Below are 17434 nucleotides of genomic sequence, written 5' to 3' on the forward strand. Positions count from 1 at the left end.
GTTTTTATGTGGAAATGTAGAAAATACTGAAGGTTTTAAATATTTTTAAGCAGCGACATAAATCTAATGTGATCTTCACATAATTATCTCCAAACTAAAAACACTGAGGAGCTTCTGGTTTCTGCTTCAGTGGCACAGATTTAATGAAAGTATGAAGAATTAGTTCACATAGAATAAGTTGCTCTTTAAGAGACTAGTAGAGATAAAGAGAGAAGCTGTGAAGTCTCTGTATCTGAGCGTTTGTTGTTCGTTTTAACCCAGAGGACGTCTGGTGCTGCCTCTGATTAGAGCTCAGAGGGATGTTTCTCTTTTGTTTCCGGGTCAGTATTAACATGAGCCGACGGATTCTTCTTCTCTGGGTTTATTCATCTGTGTTTTTATCTGTGTGAGTGACGTGACACATGGAAAGTTTTTCAGGTTTTTTGAGACAGAAATAAGATTTAAAACTTACCTTTAGTTGGAACCCAGTCGCCTTCCAGTCGACCACGAGATGAGTCCATGAACAGTGTTGGTATAAACACGTGAATAAGATCCGGATTCTTTTATCATCATCAGACTCAAACTGTCTCTGTTTGTTCTCGTCGGTTCTTGAACGTCCTGCAGAAGCACTTTGGCTAAGAAACGAGATATTTTTACATATTGTGTGTTGTTAAAGGTTTGGTCCCATCGTGCTGCCGGTGTTTGATGTGTTTCTTTAACTTCTGTTGGTGTTAATTTTATTATGTAACCTCATTGAAATACTTTGAAACTCTAAGTTTGTGTTTTATCGTACGGTGTTAGAAGACTGTTCTACTTCTGGTCAATCTTTCCTTTTGTGTAACGTTCCTGAGTTAAATCCAGATGAATGAGTCTCTCACATCTGGTTCCTGGTCTCATATCTGGTTCTGGTCTCACATCTGGTTCCTGGTCTCACATCTGGTTCCTGGTCCTTAAACTAATGTAAACATGTATTTGTCACATTAGAACATCATCAACATCATCACATTAGAAACATTAGGACACTTGTTCTTCTTCATGGTTCCTAATAAACCAGTTCAGAGGGGGGACCTTGTAGACCACATTAGACCCTGATCAGACCTGAGGATGTTTCCTGGATCTTCTCTGATTGGCTCAATGAAAACCACATGACAGTAAACCTCACTGAGAGATGAAGTTCCCTCATATGGTTCCTGGTCTATAAAGGGTTAAAGGTTTCCTGCCATTGTGCTGCTGTTTGTGTTTCTTTCTGTCTGACACGCTGAAGGTGTGTGTCGCTGAGGGCCGGTGTTGTGGCCTGTGATTGTGACGTTGTTGGTATGTAACAGTCGTTCAGAGGGAATTAATTATTAATTATAACACAGACATGTTGGTTTGGATCAAGTTCTTCTTTAAGTTTCTGTAAAATAACCAGAGACGTAATTAACTGAACAACAAACCAACCAAGCTAAACCAAGCTAGCTAGGTTAGCCACAAGCTAAAGCTAAACTCTTAGCATGTGCAGCTAACTAAAGGAATGTGTGTTAAACTGTGTGTGGTGAAGGTTAGTGATCACAGCACTGGTTCACTACCTGGATTATAAACTCCATATCTTCAGACTTTTAAACACAGTGACTGAGCAGCCGGATCCGTTCAGACCCGTCAAAGTTTCACATATTAAACGTTCATGATGTTTATTGTACATTTGTTATTTCTCTTGACCTCAGTGTTTATTTTTCTAAATAAATGTCTAATATTTGCTGTGAAATTCCTCCGTTTGGTTCATTTATACACAGATTTATATAAAATACATTTCAGAACCACACGTATAATTTACCTGAAAGTTCGGCATTAAACGGTTTTAATGAAACATATATCAAGTTAAACATGTTGTGATCATTTTCTTTTTACTAACACGTGTTCATATTATTACAGTTTTACAGTTTCCCTTCGTTCATTTATTTTCTGCTGAAAAGAAACAGGTGAGACCATATGTTCAGGTGAGAGCTCTGTACATGACTGAGCTGCTGTGAACGCATCACACAGGCGGATGTTTAAATGTTAGTGACTGTAAACAGGAAGTAGAACATCTTTAACTATTTACTGGATGTAGAAGTTGACATTTTAAAATAAACAGATGATAATGTTCATTTAAGAAAAGAAAGAAAAATAAACTGCAGCTTCAGCCTCAGTCAGTTTTGTGAACTTGTAAATTAAAGTTTAACAGAAAAAGAAATGAATGAATAAATGAATGAATGAATGAATGACTGTTGTTTATTTGTTTTTAATGATGTTTGTACTCGACACAAACAGTAAATAAACAGATAAATAAATGAGTGTCTTTGCTGACTCCTGCCTCTTTAAATAAAAACCCTGCTAATCAAAATCCGCTGTAAACCCCCCTCCTCCCCCTCCTCTTCCCCCTCCTCCCCCTCCTCCCCCTCCCCCCCCTCCTCCCCTCGGGTCTCCCTCTCGCCGGACCGGGGACCGAGCAGGATCCCCGGATCACCGCAGGCCGCTCCGGTCGGTGGGTGACGTCCAGGACCATCAGGTGAGTTCTGCTCCTCCTCCTTCCACCTCCGTCCCTCTGCTGTTCAGTGTTTAATCCCGTCATCGTCCCTTCACCAGCCGGTAACAGGTGGCTCCTCTCCCCGGGCTCGGAGCTCCGGAGGCCGGGTCACGGCGGCAGGTCTCCCCGGTGAAGCCGCAGCCTGGCATCCGGCGGAGCGACGCTCCTCTCCGGCCTCAGCCTCTCACACCTCGGCCTGGTTTCATTTCAGCGGATCACTCGGTTCTGTGCACGGAGCGGCCCAGCTGGGCGGAGCTAAGAGGAAGCGACAGGTGGGCGGAGTCAGCGGATCCTCACCTGAGAGAGGAGGTGAGTTCATTAATATGAACTTTATCAATGAATGAGACATGTACACACACGCACACACACACACAAACACACAGACACACACACGCACACACTATACACACACTACACAAACTGCACAAAGTACACACTATAAACTACACACATTTCACAGACTACACAATTTAGACTATACACTACACACAAGACACAATAGATAGATAGATAGATAGATAGATAGATAGATAGATAGATAGATAGATAGATAGATAGATAACTTTATTCATCCCTGAGGGGAAATTAGGCTACACTCTATACACAACATACAAACTACACAAACTCCACACACAATACACTACATCCTGTGCACTATACACACACTAAGTTACAACATCTACGAACACTATGTTAGCAATAAGCATCCCCATTAGAATCATTAGCATCCCCATAAGCATCACTATTAGAATCATTAGCATCCCCATTAGAATCATTAGCATCACCATTAGCATCCCCATTAGAATCATTAGCATCACCATTAGCATCACCATTAGTATCACCATTAGCATCCCCATTCGAATCATTAGCATCTTTAGCATCCCCATTAGAGTCATTAGCATCCCCATTAGCATCCCCATTAGAATAATTAGCATCACCATTAGAATCATTAGCATCCCCATTAGAATCATTAGCATCTCCATTAGCATCCCCATTAGAATCATTAGCATCCCCATTAGCATCCACATTAGAATCATTAGCATCATTAGCATCTCCAGGCTCTGGCCACCAACCATCAGACTAAAGACGCTGCTCTGTTGGTCTGAGATTGTAGAGACAATGCTAATGTGTGCTAATATGTGCTAACATGTAGCTTTTTAGTGAACGTGTGTCTGAGTTTCTGTTCAATGAATTCAGTCATTTCAAATCAAAATGAAACTAGCTTTAGCTAAACTGAAGCATCTTATGTTGTATTGAGCAGGAAATGAGAAACAAAAGAGAAACTTTAATGAAAACATAAAGAAGCATTTTAATAAACTGTGGTTACAAGTTTCATTCATTTATTTACAATCAAGCGTGTGAAAGTCAGAGATTCTGATTCCATCAGGAACTTAAAGAAACAGAGTCAGGATTAAAACAACCGATAATTATCATCAAATTAATAGAAGCAACATTGGCTGATGTTAAAATGTTTTACGCACAAACAACAAAATAAAAGGTTCTTACTACAACAACTGAAACTAGGAGGGAAAGAAGGAAGGAAGGATGGAAGGAAAGAAGAGAGGAAGGAAGGAAAGAAGAGAGGAAGGAAGGGAGGGAGGAGGTGGTTATTCATGCTGTTCCCCCGTAGTTTGCTGTGGTTGTGTAGTTTACTGTAGTTGTGTTCTACAGCAACGCAGTGCGACATGTCCCTTTGTGATGATGTATAAAGTCAGGTCTGCGAGAGGAATCAGCTCAACATAAACCAGAGACATGGAGCTGAAGTCAGAGCGCGTGTGAATCTTCACCAAAAACCGAATGATGCTGGGCAGGAACATGAATGTGTAAATGAGCAGAACCATGACCAGCACCGCTACCGTCCCTTCTCTTTCATCAGCGGGGACACGAAGACACGTGGACAGGACTTTAAGAGTCCCACACAGGGAGAGGATGAACAGGGGGAAGGGCACCAGGAGGTAGACGGCAAAAATGGCTTTCGTGACTTGAAAATCAACCTGTAAATATAACGGGAGGACAGATACAAGAGGGAGGAGCCAGACGAGGAGACAGACCAGAGACGTCTTCATGGTTTGTCCTGATGTGAATGACATGGACCAGACGATGACCACGTACCTACAGAAACACGAAAGACAGTTAAAGTCATTAACTCAGAATGTTCTTTATAAAAATGACTCAAAACGTCCTGAAAGTCGACAAAGAGAAATGTTCTGTTAAAATGTTCCAGTGTTCATCATGTTCCTGAGTCCTGGTGGTTTCCTCTCATCAGCTGATGCTCCAACATTTCTACTGGATGAAGGTCAGGACTTTGACTTGTTCCTAAACATTCATCTGGTTCTTCTGGAGAACCACTGGTGTTCTTGGGCTCCTTGTCTTCCTCCATGACCCAGTTTCTCTTCACATTCAGCTCATGGACTCATGTCCTGACATTTTCTTTCAGAGTTCACTGGTAGAATTCACAGTTCATTGGTCCATCAATGATGAGCAGATGCAGCAGAACAGGCCCAAACCAGGACATTAGCGCCCCCATGTGTCATGGAGGGATGAGGTTCTGATGCTGGAATGCAGTGTTGGTTCATCTCCAAACATTTAAACCAAACTATTCTACTCTGGTCTCATCTGTCCACTAAACATTGTCCCACATGTTCTTTGTGGACAGAGAGCAGTGTCTTTGGTTGTTGAGTGGATTCATCAACATGAACATCAGCCAATGTGAGAGAGGCCTTTAGCTGCTTAGAAGTTCCCCTGGGTTCCTCTGGTTCCTCTCCCACTATGATGGAGTGATGTTTGTTGGTGGACCACTCCTGTGGAGGGGAACAGTCGTCTTCAATCTGTCTGACTCTCTGTGGATTATTTGTGGCTTCCAGACTCTTTACAGATGGTTGTGGAACCTTTTCCAGCCTGATGAGCAACAACAACTCTTTTTCTGAGCTCCTCACAAAGCTCCTTTCATCTGTTGTCATCACACACTTCAACACAAACATGAGACAAATCCCTGATTTATAGAAACTAAACCAGGAACTGAACCAGGAACTGAACTCATGGACTCTGGTTTAATCCTCTCTGATCTGTAATATTGGCTCATTCTAGTCTCATGGTCTTTTTCTACGTTCAGGTCTTGTCTGAAAATCTTTTTTTTATTATTATTAAACTAAAACCTTTCAGACACTTATAACCTGTGACAGTTACCTTTCCAGAGTAATACACAACATGAAGCCAACGTTTGCCAGCAGAGCATGATGGTGAAGATAGATGAAGATGTCGTGGCAGTTCCTGTCAGTCACCCAGCCAATCAGACAGCAGAGCTGAATGAGGTCAGAGAGGAGGAGGTTGATGACGTAGACGGGAGCACAGCGATCATCTCGGACCTGCACGAAAACATCAGTGGAAAGTGGAAGAAAAGGCAGTTGTGCTGATCAGAGCCAGGGCCAGTCATTTACAGTTTATCCACAACTCATTCTGAATACATCCATCTCCATCATAATGAACTCACCAGAGAATAAACCGCGTAAATGGTCAAAGGGAGACCGGAGCAAATGCTGATCCATGTAAAAACATATCTGATGAACGCGTTGTGGCCCTGAAAGCAGCCTGTGGAGAAGATGTCATGGTCGATCAGGGAGCTGTCGCTTTCCATTCTTCTGTTTGAGAAGTGAGAGAGATTCAGAGATCACCATGAGGCCTTAAAGGATCTAATGATACAGTTTATCTGGAGCACGGTGTAAATCACAGAGCGAATGTCAGGGGAACTTTTTAAGGTTCCATCACTGAAAATACAAGAACCTGGAAGTCGTCTCTATCTGCTTTTAGCTCTAGTTTTTATCGTCCTCTGGCTCCTTTAGAGTCTGTCCTCATGATTCTACATCAGCTATGAACCACATGGAGACTGGACTCATAGAATCTGGACCTTTAGTCTCCATCTAGTGGTCTAATGGTGCTACTACAGATAATACACACAATGCAGCCATCTAGTAGTGAAAATTGGTATGTAGCATGTGGCCTTGGTGGCTGGTAGCTTAGCATTGCTATGTAGCATGTAGCCTTGGTGGCTGGTAGCTTAGCATTGCTATGTAGCATGTAGCCTTGGTGGCTGCTAGCTTAGCATTGCTATGTAGCATGTAGCCTTGGTGGCTGCTAGCTTAGCATTGCTATGTGCATGTAGCCTTGGTGGCTGGGGTCCTGGGGAGTTCCATGTGTAAATCTCCATCTTCTCCTGGATCGTATAATGAGCTCAATGGTAGAATGTGATGACGTCCAGGAGAAAAAAATGTCCAAAGGTTGAATTGTGTGAACGTTGCCTCCTGTAGTGAATCAGTAGCATTTTGGAGCCAGATTCACTTTAAGAGGTAAAAACCCAACGTGGAGGAACTTTGGGTTCTTTGGTTTGATCCTAATGTCCAGATGGAGAGTGGACCTGGTTCTGTTCCACTAGAACCTTTGGAGAACATATGAGCTCTGTGGTGTTTCTAGAGACTCTGGGTCCAGGTCTGGTCCAGGTCTGGTCCAGGTCTGGTCCAGGGGTTGATGGATGATCAGGATGATGTCGTTACTATCAGGGTGGGTTCTAGTCTCTGATCTAGAAGATATTTTAGTTCATCACTATTTAATCAGACACAGTGTTACTGAAGTCTGACCCACAGAGACCAGGGTCCACAGAGACCAGGGTCCACAGAGACCAGGGTCAGGAACATGGACCTGATGGTTCTGGATCTAATCCAGAACCTGTATCATGTAATGAGCTCAACCTGTCCAGAGTTCCTCCAACTTATCCAGCTGAACTTATCCGGAACAGTGACGATCTGGATCTGTGTAGCTGAGTAAGTTACCATGGTAACGTAGCTCCATAAGAATGAATCCAGCTTCATGAAACCAGAAACCCAGAGTTAACCCTGAAGTTTCCTCCATAAGTCTGTGATCCTGCTTCATCATACAGGCCTCATGTTTTAGATGAGACTCACCCCTTCACTGTATAAAAGTGTAACTTTGATACTATACTTCACAGTTTTATAGTTTAGGAGGAAAAGATTGAAATGAGATCGCATAGAGCTGTTTTAGCTGTAGCATCCTTCATCAGACTCCACATAGAAGAAAAACCGTTCTAATATTTACCTGATTTAAGTTTCACGATCTGGTCTGAACGAGTTCCTCACGCTGCGTCTGAACCGTCGACGGCCGAAAGCAACATGTGGGAGGCTTCTCACATTTAAATATACACGGATGAGGAAGTGAGATGTGTTACCACAATTACAGAGTAATCACCACAGACATCAGCAGAAATTCTGCAGCTTTAAAGTATCTGAGCCCAAGAACACCAGGGGTTCTCCAGAAGAACCATTTTAATGAACAAATATAGAAACATCTGAAGGGTCCATGTCTCAGGCCTGTACCTGTATCTGTATGTGTTTTATTGATGGGTTTGTTCAGTCACAAAAACTCTCAGACTTAGCATTTATATCTGTGTGGTTCTCAGCCCACTGCTTTTATGAGATTTATATCTGTACAGATGATACTATCAGTGACACATTTCCTGCTACTAAAGGCCGCTCTTCCTGGTTTAAACTTAACAGCATTAACTGTGGAGCTGGTGCAGATTCCTCTCTGACACAAAGGTCTAAAAAAAGTCTAAACTTAGCCGGTGATATAAGAGGCTGAGAACACCGGGCTGTTCTGGGATCAGTCCCTGCAGAGCTCTGACATATCACACACATGACGGAGACACTTTAACAACAAACACAGACAAAAACGCAAAGACTTTCATCATCCACAAGCAGCTTGTTCACAGGAGCTCAGTCACATGGAACAAACAAGAAGCACAAGTAAAAAGAAACAAACGTGAAATCAAGTAAAACAAAAATAGTTAAAAACAAATTTGCAGATGAAGAAAGAGATAATGGAGTCAAAGTAAATATAGGTCCTGGTCCTGGTCCTGGTCCTGGTCGTGATTGTGGTCCAGGTCCAAGTCCAGTTCCAGGTCCTGGATGGCGGACAGTGTGGTCGGGTACCGGGGTTCTCGTGGCACCGATAGCAATGGGTCCGTGGCGGGTCCCCGGTGGCCTCTGACGGTCCGACGGTGCCCGGTTTGGGTGGCGGTTCACTGGACCAGGTCCCTTTGGACCGGGTACATCGGGGGTGCAGGACCGTCACCATGGCCCCCCGTTCTCTTGGGTTCTTTGCCGGGACCCATCTGTGGGGGCCTTGCTGGGCTCCAGGTGGAGGTGGGGTCTCTGACCCGGCCAGTGGGTGAGGAACCGGTTTCGGGTTGTGCGATCTTGGTGCAGGGATTGGGGGTGGGGGGTGGGGGGCTGTGATGGTTCTCTGGTCTTGGAACCACGTGCTGGTGGTTCTCGGGGCCCTGTGATGGTCTGTGTCTGTATATATTCATGGTGGTGTTCAAAGCTCTTGGTTCAGGTCAGAGAGAGCGAGAACTCACCCTCCATCCACCCCAGCCTCCTCCTCCTCAACCATTCACTCATTCATTCACTCATTCATTCATTGTGTCTGAGCAGCTGTCTGTCGGCTCAGCTGTTGGTTTCTGATCATTGGACGCCAGCTGCTCACTGGGAATCCCGCCTGACACATTTCTAGTTTTCACAAACCAACGAGTCTGTGTGTTTTATCACAGCACCAGGTTTGTTTTCTTCATCTTCTTCATCCAGAACGTGACACAAACTCTGGACAGAAAACGTCCTCATTACTGGGGGAGACGCCGTCCATGAGCTGAGACGTCTCTGGTCAGACCGGATCATTGTGACTCTGGACTGAACTCTCAGAGTGGAAATCAGAAGACAGGTGTGTGGTGCATCATGGGTAATCCTCCTGCAGCTGTTCACATCCTCTGTGATCTAACGTCCATTGTGAGGTCGATGCCTTGCTGCAGGGACGTCCAGCAGAGACGTGTGGAGGGATCCGAACCCGTGACCTCTGTTTAACATGGTGCCAACGCCGACCTTTTCAGTTATCACACACACTTCAGCCGTGGCCTTTCTGGTTCCGTTTATCGCCGCCGAGATAATGAGACGTTCGCTGGCGTTGCCCCTGATTGGGTGTGAGGGAGGAGGGGGGAGATAGAGGGGGAGGAGGGGGGAGATAGAGGGGGAGATAGAAGGGGAGGTAGAGGGGAGAGTCTAGAAGAATCTGCTGGGTCTAAATTAACCCCGGTGAATCACGGCGAGCCTGGAATACCGGGTGTCCCCTTTCACGCCATATAAGTCCACCCCCCCTCCTCTCCTTTAACCCCCCCCTGCCCTGCCTCACCCCACCTCACCCCTCCACCCCCCACCCACCCCCCACAATGCCACAGGCTATCTCTGTCTATTCTTAGGCTGTCACTTCATCTCTTCAGAGCAGGCAGGTCTTCTTCATTCTCTCAGCTGCTTCCACTCTTTCTCCTCTTTCTTTTCGGTTTCACCCGTTTTATTCTTTGTTTCGTTTGTCTCCTTCCACAGCCCCCTCCGTCCATCCGTCCATCCTCCTACCCCCGTCTCTCTGGCCTCTGTGGAGCTTGACTCAGAAGTCTGGTTTTATTCTCGGAGGATCTTTTAGTCGCCTGGAAGAATGAGCACCTACAACGTGACGCTGCCCGGCCCCGGCCCCTGGGGCTTCAGGCTGCAGGGGGGGAAGGACTTCAACATGCCGCTGACCATCTCCAGGGTAAGAGACTGCTCCTCTACCGGAGTCTGCTTCAACGATGTGTGTCAGTCCTGTCATTTCCTGAATGTCAATGAACGCGTCTTAGGCCTCGTCCAGACCTTCACCTTAACATCAGGTCTCTGGAGTCCAGGTGGGAACTGATCTGGTGTCTAGAGGGTCTAGGACCCATGTGACCTCATTCCTTTGGTTCCTGTGAACACACAACGGGTCCTGGTCCCGTTATAGACCTGCTACTGAACTCACCCATTCATCCATTCATTCATTCATCCGTTCATACATTCATCCACTGGTAGAAATGAACCCGAATCAGAGACGTCTGTTCATTAGTGACGAGACTCTAAAAGATCCTGGGCCTGGAGCTGAGAACCAAACTAAACCTGAACCAAGCTAAACTAGAACCTGATCTGAACAAGAACCAAACTAAACCAGAACCAAACTGAACTAGAACCAAACTAAACCAGAGCCAAGCTAAACTAGAACCTGATCTGAACCAGGACCAAACCATGAAACGTGTTGAATATGAGCAGGTTAATTAATAATAACGTCTTTATTTACTTATTTATTACTGGAGATCTATAAATATTAACTTGATACGTGTGAAGTCGCCCATAAAACAGCTGTTCTTGGTTCTGAAACAGCAGCACTGATCCATTAGAGACAGCAGCTGTTAAACTGTTCTACAGAGTGTGAAACTGAGAGCAGATCTCACGTTCTGGCTGAGGACACGTTTGTTAAAGCTGGGTCTGAACACGGGTTCTTAAAGATGATCGGACGTTAATGCAGACTCTGAACGAGGCTTTTGTTGCACGTCCTGCTTCATTTCCTGTCGCCGCTCTTCAGTTTTCTGCCGAAATAAGGCAGGATGAACATTTAAACACACAGGTGAACTAGATTGTGATTGTTCCTGGGTTGTAAGAAGCTGCAGCTCGGCCCTTTGTGCTTCTTTTCTGCGGCTGCTTTTGGAAACGAGCTGTGATTTGTGTCGGGGGTGAGAGCTGCCGAAAGCAGAGCCGAGGCCTAAAAGTGGAGCTGGTGTTGGTTTCAGAGGTTCGACTCTCTGAATAGACCGGGAGAAAACCCTCTGACCTTCGACCCTGGAGCTCAGAGGTTTAGGAACTGAAATGTTTGTTGATCCATGAGCTGTGTGAGTCTGTGGGAAACTGAAGTGAATCCACAGTCAGAACCGTGCAGATGAATTATGATCAGTAACTGGGAGAACGAGTAGAAATCCTGGTTTCAGTGAAACAGAGGAATAGAAACGTGGTGGTGGGAAGCGGAGGAGGCGTGAAGTCGTCCTTTAGATCTGCATTGAGGTTTCCTCCTGGAAAAGCTTTGATTCAAAGAAAATAAAAACTATGACAGAGCAGAGCTGCAGAGCATCAGACAAATGAAACATCTGATTCAGGGTTGGTTTAGTTATCGACGTTGATGTTCAGTTTATTTCAGGAAACTAGAGAAGAAAACTCTTATCACACAATATCTACAGAAACAACAAGTCCAGTAGTTTTAGTTTTTGTACTGACTTGAAATAGGACGTTATTAACGTCCACGATCGATCTCCATCCAGGAGTCTTCCCGTCTTCACCTCCATGTTCTGCTTTGATTCAGTTCTCTTGTAAATCTCATGGACAAAATGTTGCTCAAGTTACAGAAATCTTAATAAGTATGTGAACTTCAGACTTGTGTACTTGGTAGCGTGGACTCAGAGGACGCGAGGACACGATACAGTCACTCAGAGATTTGAATATGTCCTGGCTGTTGTTTAGCCTGGACATCATCACATTCTACCATCGTGCACAACATAGAATCATAAGAATAATGATGTTTCCTCCATATCGTTCATACATGTAACTCTCCAGGGAAACCAGTGACCAAGGCTACATGCTACATGTTGTTGTAAAGCTCAAACTGAAGCCCAGATCAGATCAGTCTCCGTGTGTGAATGGCTGAAGGAGAATCATGTGAATAGTTCTACAACAAATCAGAACAAAAACAAACGTGACATTAACTGATCAAGTCGTTCTTCATCACTGTGAAAAGTTCGTCTTTTCGAGTTATTTCTTGTTGCTTCCTCTTTTAGCAGAATCAGTTCCCAACGGAGAAACTTCCTGCAGAAAATATTTTATGTGTCCTGATAGCGAAGTTACGTTACGACGTAGAGAAGAAGTGTTTCTAGGAGCCGCGCTTTTTTGTCCCTGGGTTTTGCCTCTCAGGCTGAGGGATGGAAGTTTATAAGTCTCTGTTGTCTTATTTATACCATAAATATTATTTCTACTATAAATAAGACAACAGAGACTTTAGAAGAACTTCTGTTTGTGTTAGTTGCTGTGTTTCCGTTCTCCCCAGAAATATCACCATTAAAAACTGGGAATGAAACACCTACACTGTTAAAAACCTTTCAAATATCACAACAACATTTCTACTCTGTCAAAAGTTGTTTTTTCCTCAAAGTGACGAGAGTGTAAGAGAATTATGGGATATGACCAGATAAGACTTTACCAGAGTTACAGCACCTTCCACTGGAAACACAGAGTAAATGTCAGAAATATGGTTTTTATTTTGAGAAAAACTGTGATGGAAACACATGAGCATCTTACTGTTTCTGGATTTCCTTTGGTTAAGTCGTGTGTTGACTTTAAATGAACCGCTCAGATTTGATGTCGTAGTTCTGCAGACTGTTATTCATGACGCTGATATACCCAACCACAGATAACGGCATGATAACACGGCTCCGGATGGGTCTACGCTGCCATCGAGGCGAGGAAGAGGCCTAACCCTAACTCTACCCCCACCTAACCCCACCCTACCCCAAACCCAAACCCTAAACCAAACCCAAACCCAAACCCTTCTCGTGGCTGGAGGGAGATCAGAGGTGTTTGTTTGTCTAATTCTTCTCCTTTTCGAGGCCTGATCTCTGTTATTGTCCTGAGCTGAAGTTGGATTAATCCACTGCTGAAAATAGTCCCTATTAAACCCACTGAGCTTTCAGTGAGCTGCCGTTTGCTTACACTGGCTTGTGGAGGATTTTACAGGTTAACTGGAATTCTCTGACTTATCATTGTTTTAACGTCTTGAGGTGAAGCCTCTCTGACACTGACTCTGCAGGTTCTGTCCTGCTCTGACTCGTCTGAATATATTTAGATGACGAAGAATGAGGTGAGAGTAGTGATCCGTCTTCTCTAACGCTGGAGAACTCCCGGCCTTTCAGCAGGGATTAGTCTGAGGTCGGCTCCAGGAGTTTGGGATGATATGAGGCTCTAAATCCATCCGATCAAATAAACGGCAGCGACTGATTTCGTTTCACTGAGTCTTTGCTTCTCGTTCTCTCTTTGCTGAGGAAGCAGTCGGGCTCGTTTCTCTCTTAGCTCCTCTCACTCAAGGTCCAGGTCCAGGTCCAGGTTCAGGTCTTAAAGTTCTCCTCCCTGCTCTCAGCACATCCCACTGCAGAACGTTCCTTAGGAACCTTTCACCTTTACCTCCATCTAGGAACAACCTGGAGGGAACATCAGGGTTCTGGTTTAGTTGTCTCCACTAGGAGCAGCTCTTTGCTCTGAGGACCTTTAGGCTACAGGTCCTGGGGTCCAGACCCAGTGCTGCAGGTCTTATTTTGGATTCCCGGATGTGGAAGTGTTCGGGATCCCCTGATCCGAAGCAGCGCTGACTCAGCTCATGGTGCTACAGCAGGAGTCCGGTTTCCTGCAGCTCGGTTTTCATGTGAACTGTAAAACGTTGTTACTCACTCAGCTGTTGGACAGAAGATCTCATCGTACGTCACAGCTCAGCATCAAACCTGTGACATGAGAAGAGGTGAGCGGACTACAAACCCCACGCTGAGCTGGAGTCATTCAGGGTTTAGAACACAGAGGCTGAATTAGTGTGAACTCGTGTCCTCCAGCTGCTGCTGACACTCACAAACATCCTGGTCCAGAACTCAACAGTAATCAGCACTGGTGCTTCAGGCATCAGTGGACATCAGTCATAGTCACAATTACAACAAGATGAACGGAGAACAGGGACCAGCTTAAGACCAGTAGTTATGGTTCATTTCTAACCAGTGTTGGAGAGTGTGTGGTGGTTATTTGTTCTAGGAATGTTCCTCTTCCAGGTGTTTACAGAGTTTAGTCCTACGTCACCTGTAGTTAGAGCGTCACAGGTTTGAAACAGATCCATGAAGACTCAGTAACTGTATAAATGTATGTGTTTTAAATATTACAGTAATGAACATGTGCAGACTGGTATGTGCCCTCTTTGTTGTGTTTATTTGTGTTAAACCCGGTTCACGTGTGGCCCTGGTGAGGCTGTTATAGTGTCTCTGTGGTAAATGAAGGGAACAATTAAAACTATCACACACAAAATGACGACCACCAACAAACACTGCGATCTCTTCTCTTCTAAATAATATTCATGTTCACATCCTCCATGGACAGTTTAGTGTTTTTACATTTGCATATACTTTGTATTATTCTTTTTTTTGTTTTTGTTCCTTAAACTATATATACTTTACTATTTATATTTATTTACTGTATATTTTCTACTTGCACGTCATGCTGACCTGAATGTGAATCTGCAGAGTGCCAGTGAGAGGCTGAGGCTGCTGACAGGCTCAGGGCTGTTTTTAGCCTCCGGAGGTCTGATCAGTTTCTGTCTCAGTTCACATCTACTGTTACTGTGTGTGTGTGTGTGTGTGTGTGTGTGTGTGTGTGTGTGTGTGTGTGTGTGTTTGTGTGTGTGTGTGTGTGTCTGATGAAGTCCAGAGTCACACGTTTACCTTCCTGCTGCTGTTCATCCGGCTTTCATTGATCCTTTTGTGAAAGCATGGACCCATCAGGGGAGGTCAGGGCAGCTGGAGCCTGTGTAGGTTAGCATAGCAACGTAGCATTGACTGGGTTCCTGTAATGAAGCTCAGTGTGGACGTAGGGACGGGTACCGTTAAGATTTTATCTGATATGGGACCAAACCAGTACTTTTGAAACAGAGTCTTTTTATTTTTAAGGCATTTTGTGACGTGCAAGTTGAACAGAATATTAATTTAAATGATATAAATAAGAAATAAATGAACCAATATTATAATAATAGTAATAAACCAGTGTTGTGGGGTCTGTCAGGCATCAGAGACGCTACATCTCTGGTCTGTTAATAAAATGCTAATGCTAATGCTAATGCTATGTGTGGTCAGATGTTGGATCTAATTCCAGGTGTTTCCTCCTTGTTGCATCTTTAGAGGTGAAGTCCAGACAAACTTTAGACAAACGTTTGGTCTCAGACATGTTGAAGGTTCTGGTTACTACCGTTAGCATCAGTCCCTTTAGCATCAGCCCCGTTAGCATTAGCCCCGCTAGCATCAGCCCCGTTAGCACCATGGAGCCAGTCCCGTCCCTGTGTGGATGTGGATGTGGGTCAGTGCGAAGGGCTCGGGGGGAAACTAGGCCACTCTGCAGCACAGACAGACCTCACATTGTTCGAGTTCACTGAGCTGAAATGAAAACTCCACTTTAGTTTGGTTTAAAATCAGCTGGAGTCAGAGAACAACAGGAAGCTGAGACGTGACGTAACGGAGAGGATCGATCTCTTTTAGGCTGAGCGAGAAACTCAAATGAAATGTTTTTAACCCTTCACAGGCCTCTCGTTGAAATTCTAAACTTCAACCTGAAAGTTACAAGAATTTAATGTTGTAAAACTTTTCAGAACTTGGAGGAAATTGTGAAAATTACATAGAAAACTGCACTTTGTCAATATAATTAACTTCTTGCCCCAATTTATCCACTTCTTTTAGTCAGAGCAGTGGAGAGAACACAGACACACCAGGACCAGACAGACCAGGACTAGATCCAGGACTAAATCCAGGACCAGACAGACCAGGACTAGATCCAGGACTAAATCCAGGACCAGACACACCAGGACTAGATCCAGGACTAGATCCAGGACCAGACAGACCAGGACTAGATCCAGGACTAGATCCAGGACTAGATCCAGGACCAGACAGACCAGGACTAGATCCAGGACTAGATCCAGGACTAGATCCAGGACCAGACAGACCAGGACTAGATCCGGGACTAGATCCATGACTAGATCTAGGACTAGATCCAGCACCAGACAGACCAGGACTAGATCCGGGACTAGATCCAGCACCAGACAGACCAGGGCTAGATCCACGACTAGATCCAGGACTAGATCCAGCACCAGACAGACCAGGGCTAGATCCAGGACTAGATCCAGGACCAGACAGACCAGGACTAGATCCAGGACTAGATCCAGGACCAGACACACCAGGACTATATCCAGGAGTAGACAGACCAGGACTATATCCAGGACCAGATCCAGCACCAGACAGACCAGGACTATATCCAGGACTAGATCCAGGACTAAACAGACCAGGACTAGATCCAGGACTAGATCCAGGACTAGATCCAGGACCAGACAGACCAGGACTAGATCCAGGACTAGATCCAGGACCAGACAGACCAGGACTAGATCCAGGACCAGACACACCAGGACTAGATCCAGGACCAGACACACCAGGACTATATCCAGGACTAGACAGACCAGGACTAGGTCCAGGACTAAATGTAAATGTAAACATTGTTGTACTTGTTGTTTAAAGTTTGACCCTAACAGAAGGCAGGATCCATTCTCACCTTGTTTTAATCCATACTACACTTATGAACTATCACTATCTAGCAAAAACTGATTCCTAACGCTTGGTAGATCTTTGCTGGAGCATAACATAACATAACACAACACAACATAACATAACAGAGTCTGACTTCATTTCTTCCTCTTCTACAAAAGTGAAAGTAAAGAATTACTTTTTAGCAGGTTATCGTGATGATGTTACACTCAACATTTTCTTCCACCACCATCTTTACATATCAGAGACCTGTCCTCTATAATATAAAGGCACCGCTGGGATTTGAACCCAGGATCTCCTGTTTACTAGACAGGCGCTTTGACCAACTGGGCCACAGCGCCTCATAAGTACCAATGTTTAAGTACTGATCGTCTGTAGTTAACAGGAACATCGTTGCCTATAAACCAATGAGTATTTGGGTTTGTGTTTCTTAAAGTCGTATTCAGAGATTAACCAAGATTCATTGGTCGTATCGTCCATTTCGTTCACAAGAGACCAGGAGTAGGTTAGACAGTGACTTGGTAGGACTGGTCTGTGTGGGTTAGCTCTTAGCCTGGCACTAGCTTAGCATTAGCCTAGCTGGTAGCTGCTTCTTTTGCCTTGTTTTTCCTCTCTGTGCTGCATCCAGGTGTTTC

At 44.7% G+C, this 17434-nt stretch overlaps 2 protein-coding genes and 1 non-coding gene across 10 annotated transcripts in view; 1 reads left to right on the forward strand and 2 right to left on the reverse strand.

Annotated features, from left to right (window-relative positions):
* Window positions 1-2413: 2413 nt before the first annotated feature.
* The window catches only part of LOC125018500 (LIM domain-binding protein 3-like), a 36961-nt gene continuing 21940 nt past the window's right edge, over window positions 2414-17434 (forward strand). For 3 of the 8 annotated variants that reach the window (XM_047602466.1, XM_047602462.1, XM_047602461.1), the window contains exons 1-2: window positions 2529-2833; window positions 9967-10171. In XM_047602466.1, the coding sequence (XP_047458422.1) occupies window positions 10076-10171 (96 nt within the window). In that variant the 5' untranslated portion in view covers window positions 2529-2833; window positions 9967-10075. The other 5 variants (XM_047602460.1, XM_047602459.1, XM_047602465.1 and 2 more) reach the window with 3 other exon arrangements.
* LOC125018516 (G-protein coupled receptor 4-like) lies at window positions 3809-8735 on the reverse strand. Its single transcript, XM_047602489.1, has 4 exons — window positions 7631-8735; window positions 6015-6162; window positions 5711-5889; window positions 3809-4636 (listed from the first exon to the last, which is right to left on the reverse strand). The coding sequence occupies exons 2-4, from the start codon at window positions 6156-6158 to the stop codon at window positions 4174-4176; spliced, it is 786 nt and encodes a 261-aa protein (XP_047458445.1). The 5' UTR covers window positions 6159-6162; window positions 7631-8735; the 3' UTR covers window positions 3809-4173.
* On the reverse strand, window positions 17067-17140 carry trnat-agu. The gene has a single exon. It is a non-coding gene; the product is annotated as a tRNA-Thr (tRNA).

This window comes from Mugil cephalus, chromosome 13 (assembly GCF_022458985.1).
Source record: "Mugil cephalus isolate CIBA_MC_2020 chromosome 13, CIBA_Mcephalus_1.1, whole genome shotgun sequence".
Taxonomy (NCBI): Eukaryota; Metazoa; Chordata; class Actinopteri; order Mugiliformes; family Mugilidae; genus Mugil; species Mugil cephalus.

What these genes read in the sequence shown, in the direction of transcription:
- LOC125018516 (XM_047602489.1), bottom strand. Translation starts at nt 6,158, where the DNA reads ATGGAAAGCGACAGCTCCCTGATCGACCATGACATCTTCTCCACAGGC. An exon ending in TTTACGCGGTTTATTCTCTG is followed by an intron (nt 5,890 to 6,014) that starts GTGAGTTCATTA and finishes GTTTTCGTGCAG; the next exon opens with GTCCGAGATGATCGCTGTGC. An exon ending in TTGTGTATTACTCTGGAAAG is followed by an intron (nt 4,637 to 5,710) that starts GTAACTGTCACA and finishes GTGTTTCTGTAG; the next exon opens with GTACGTGGTCATCGTCTGGT.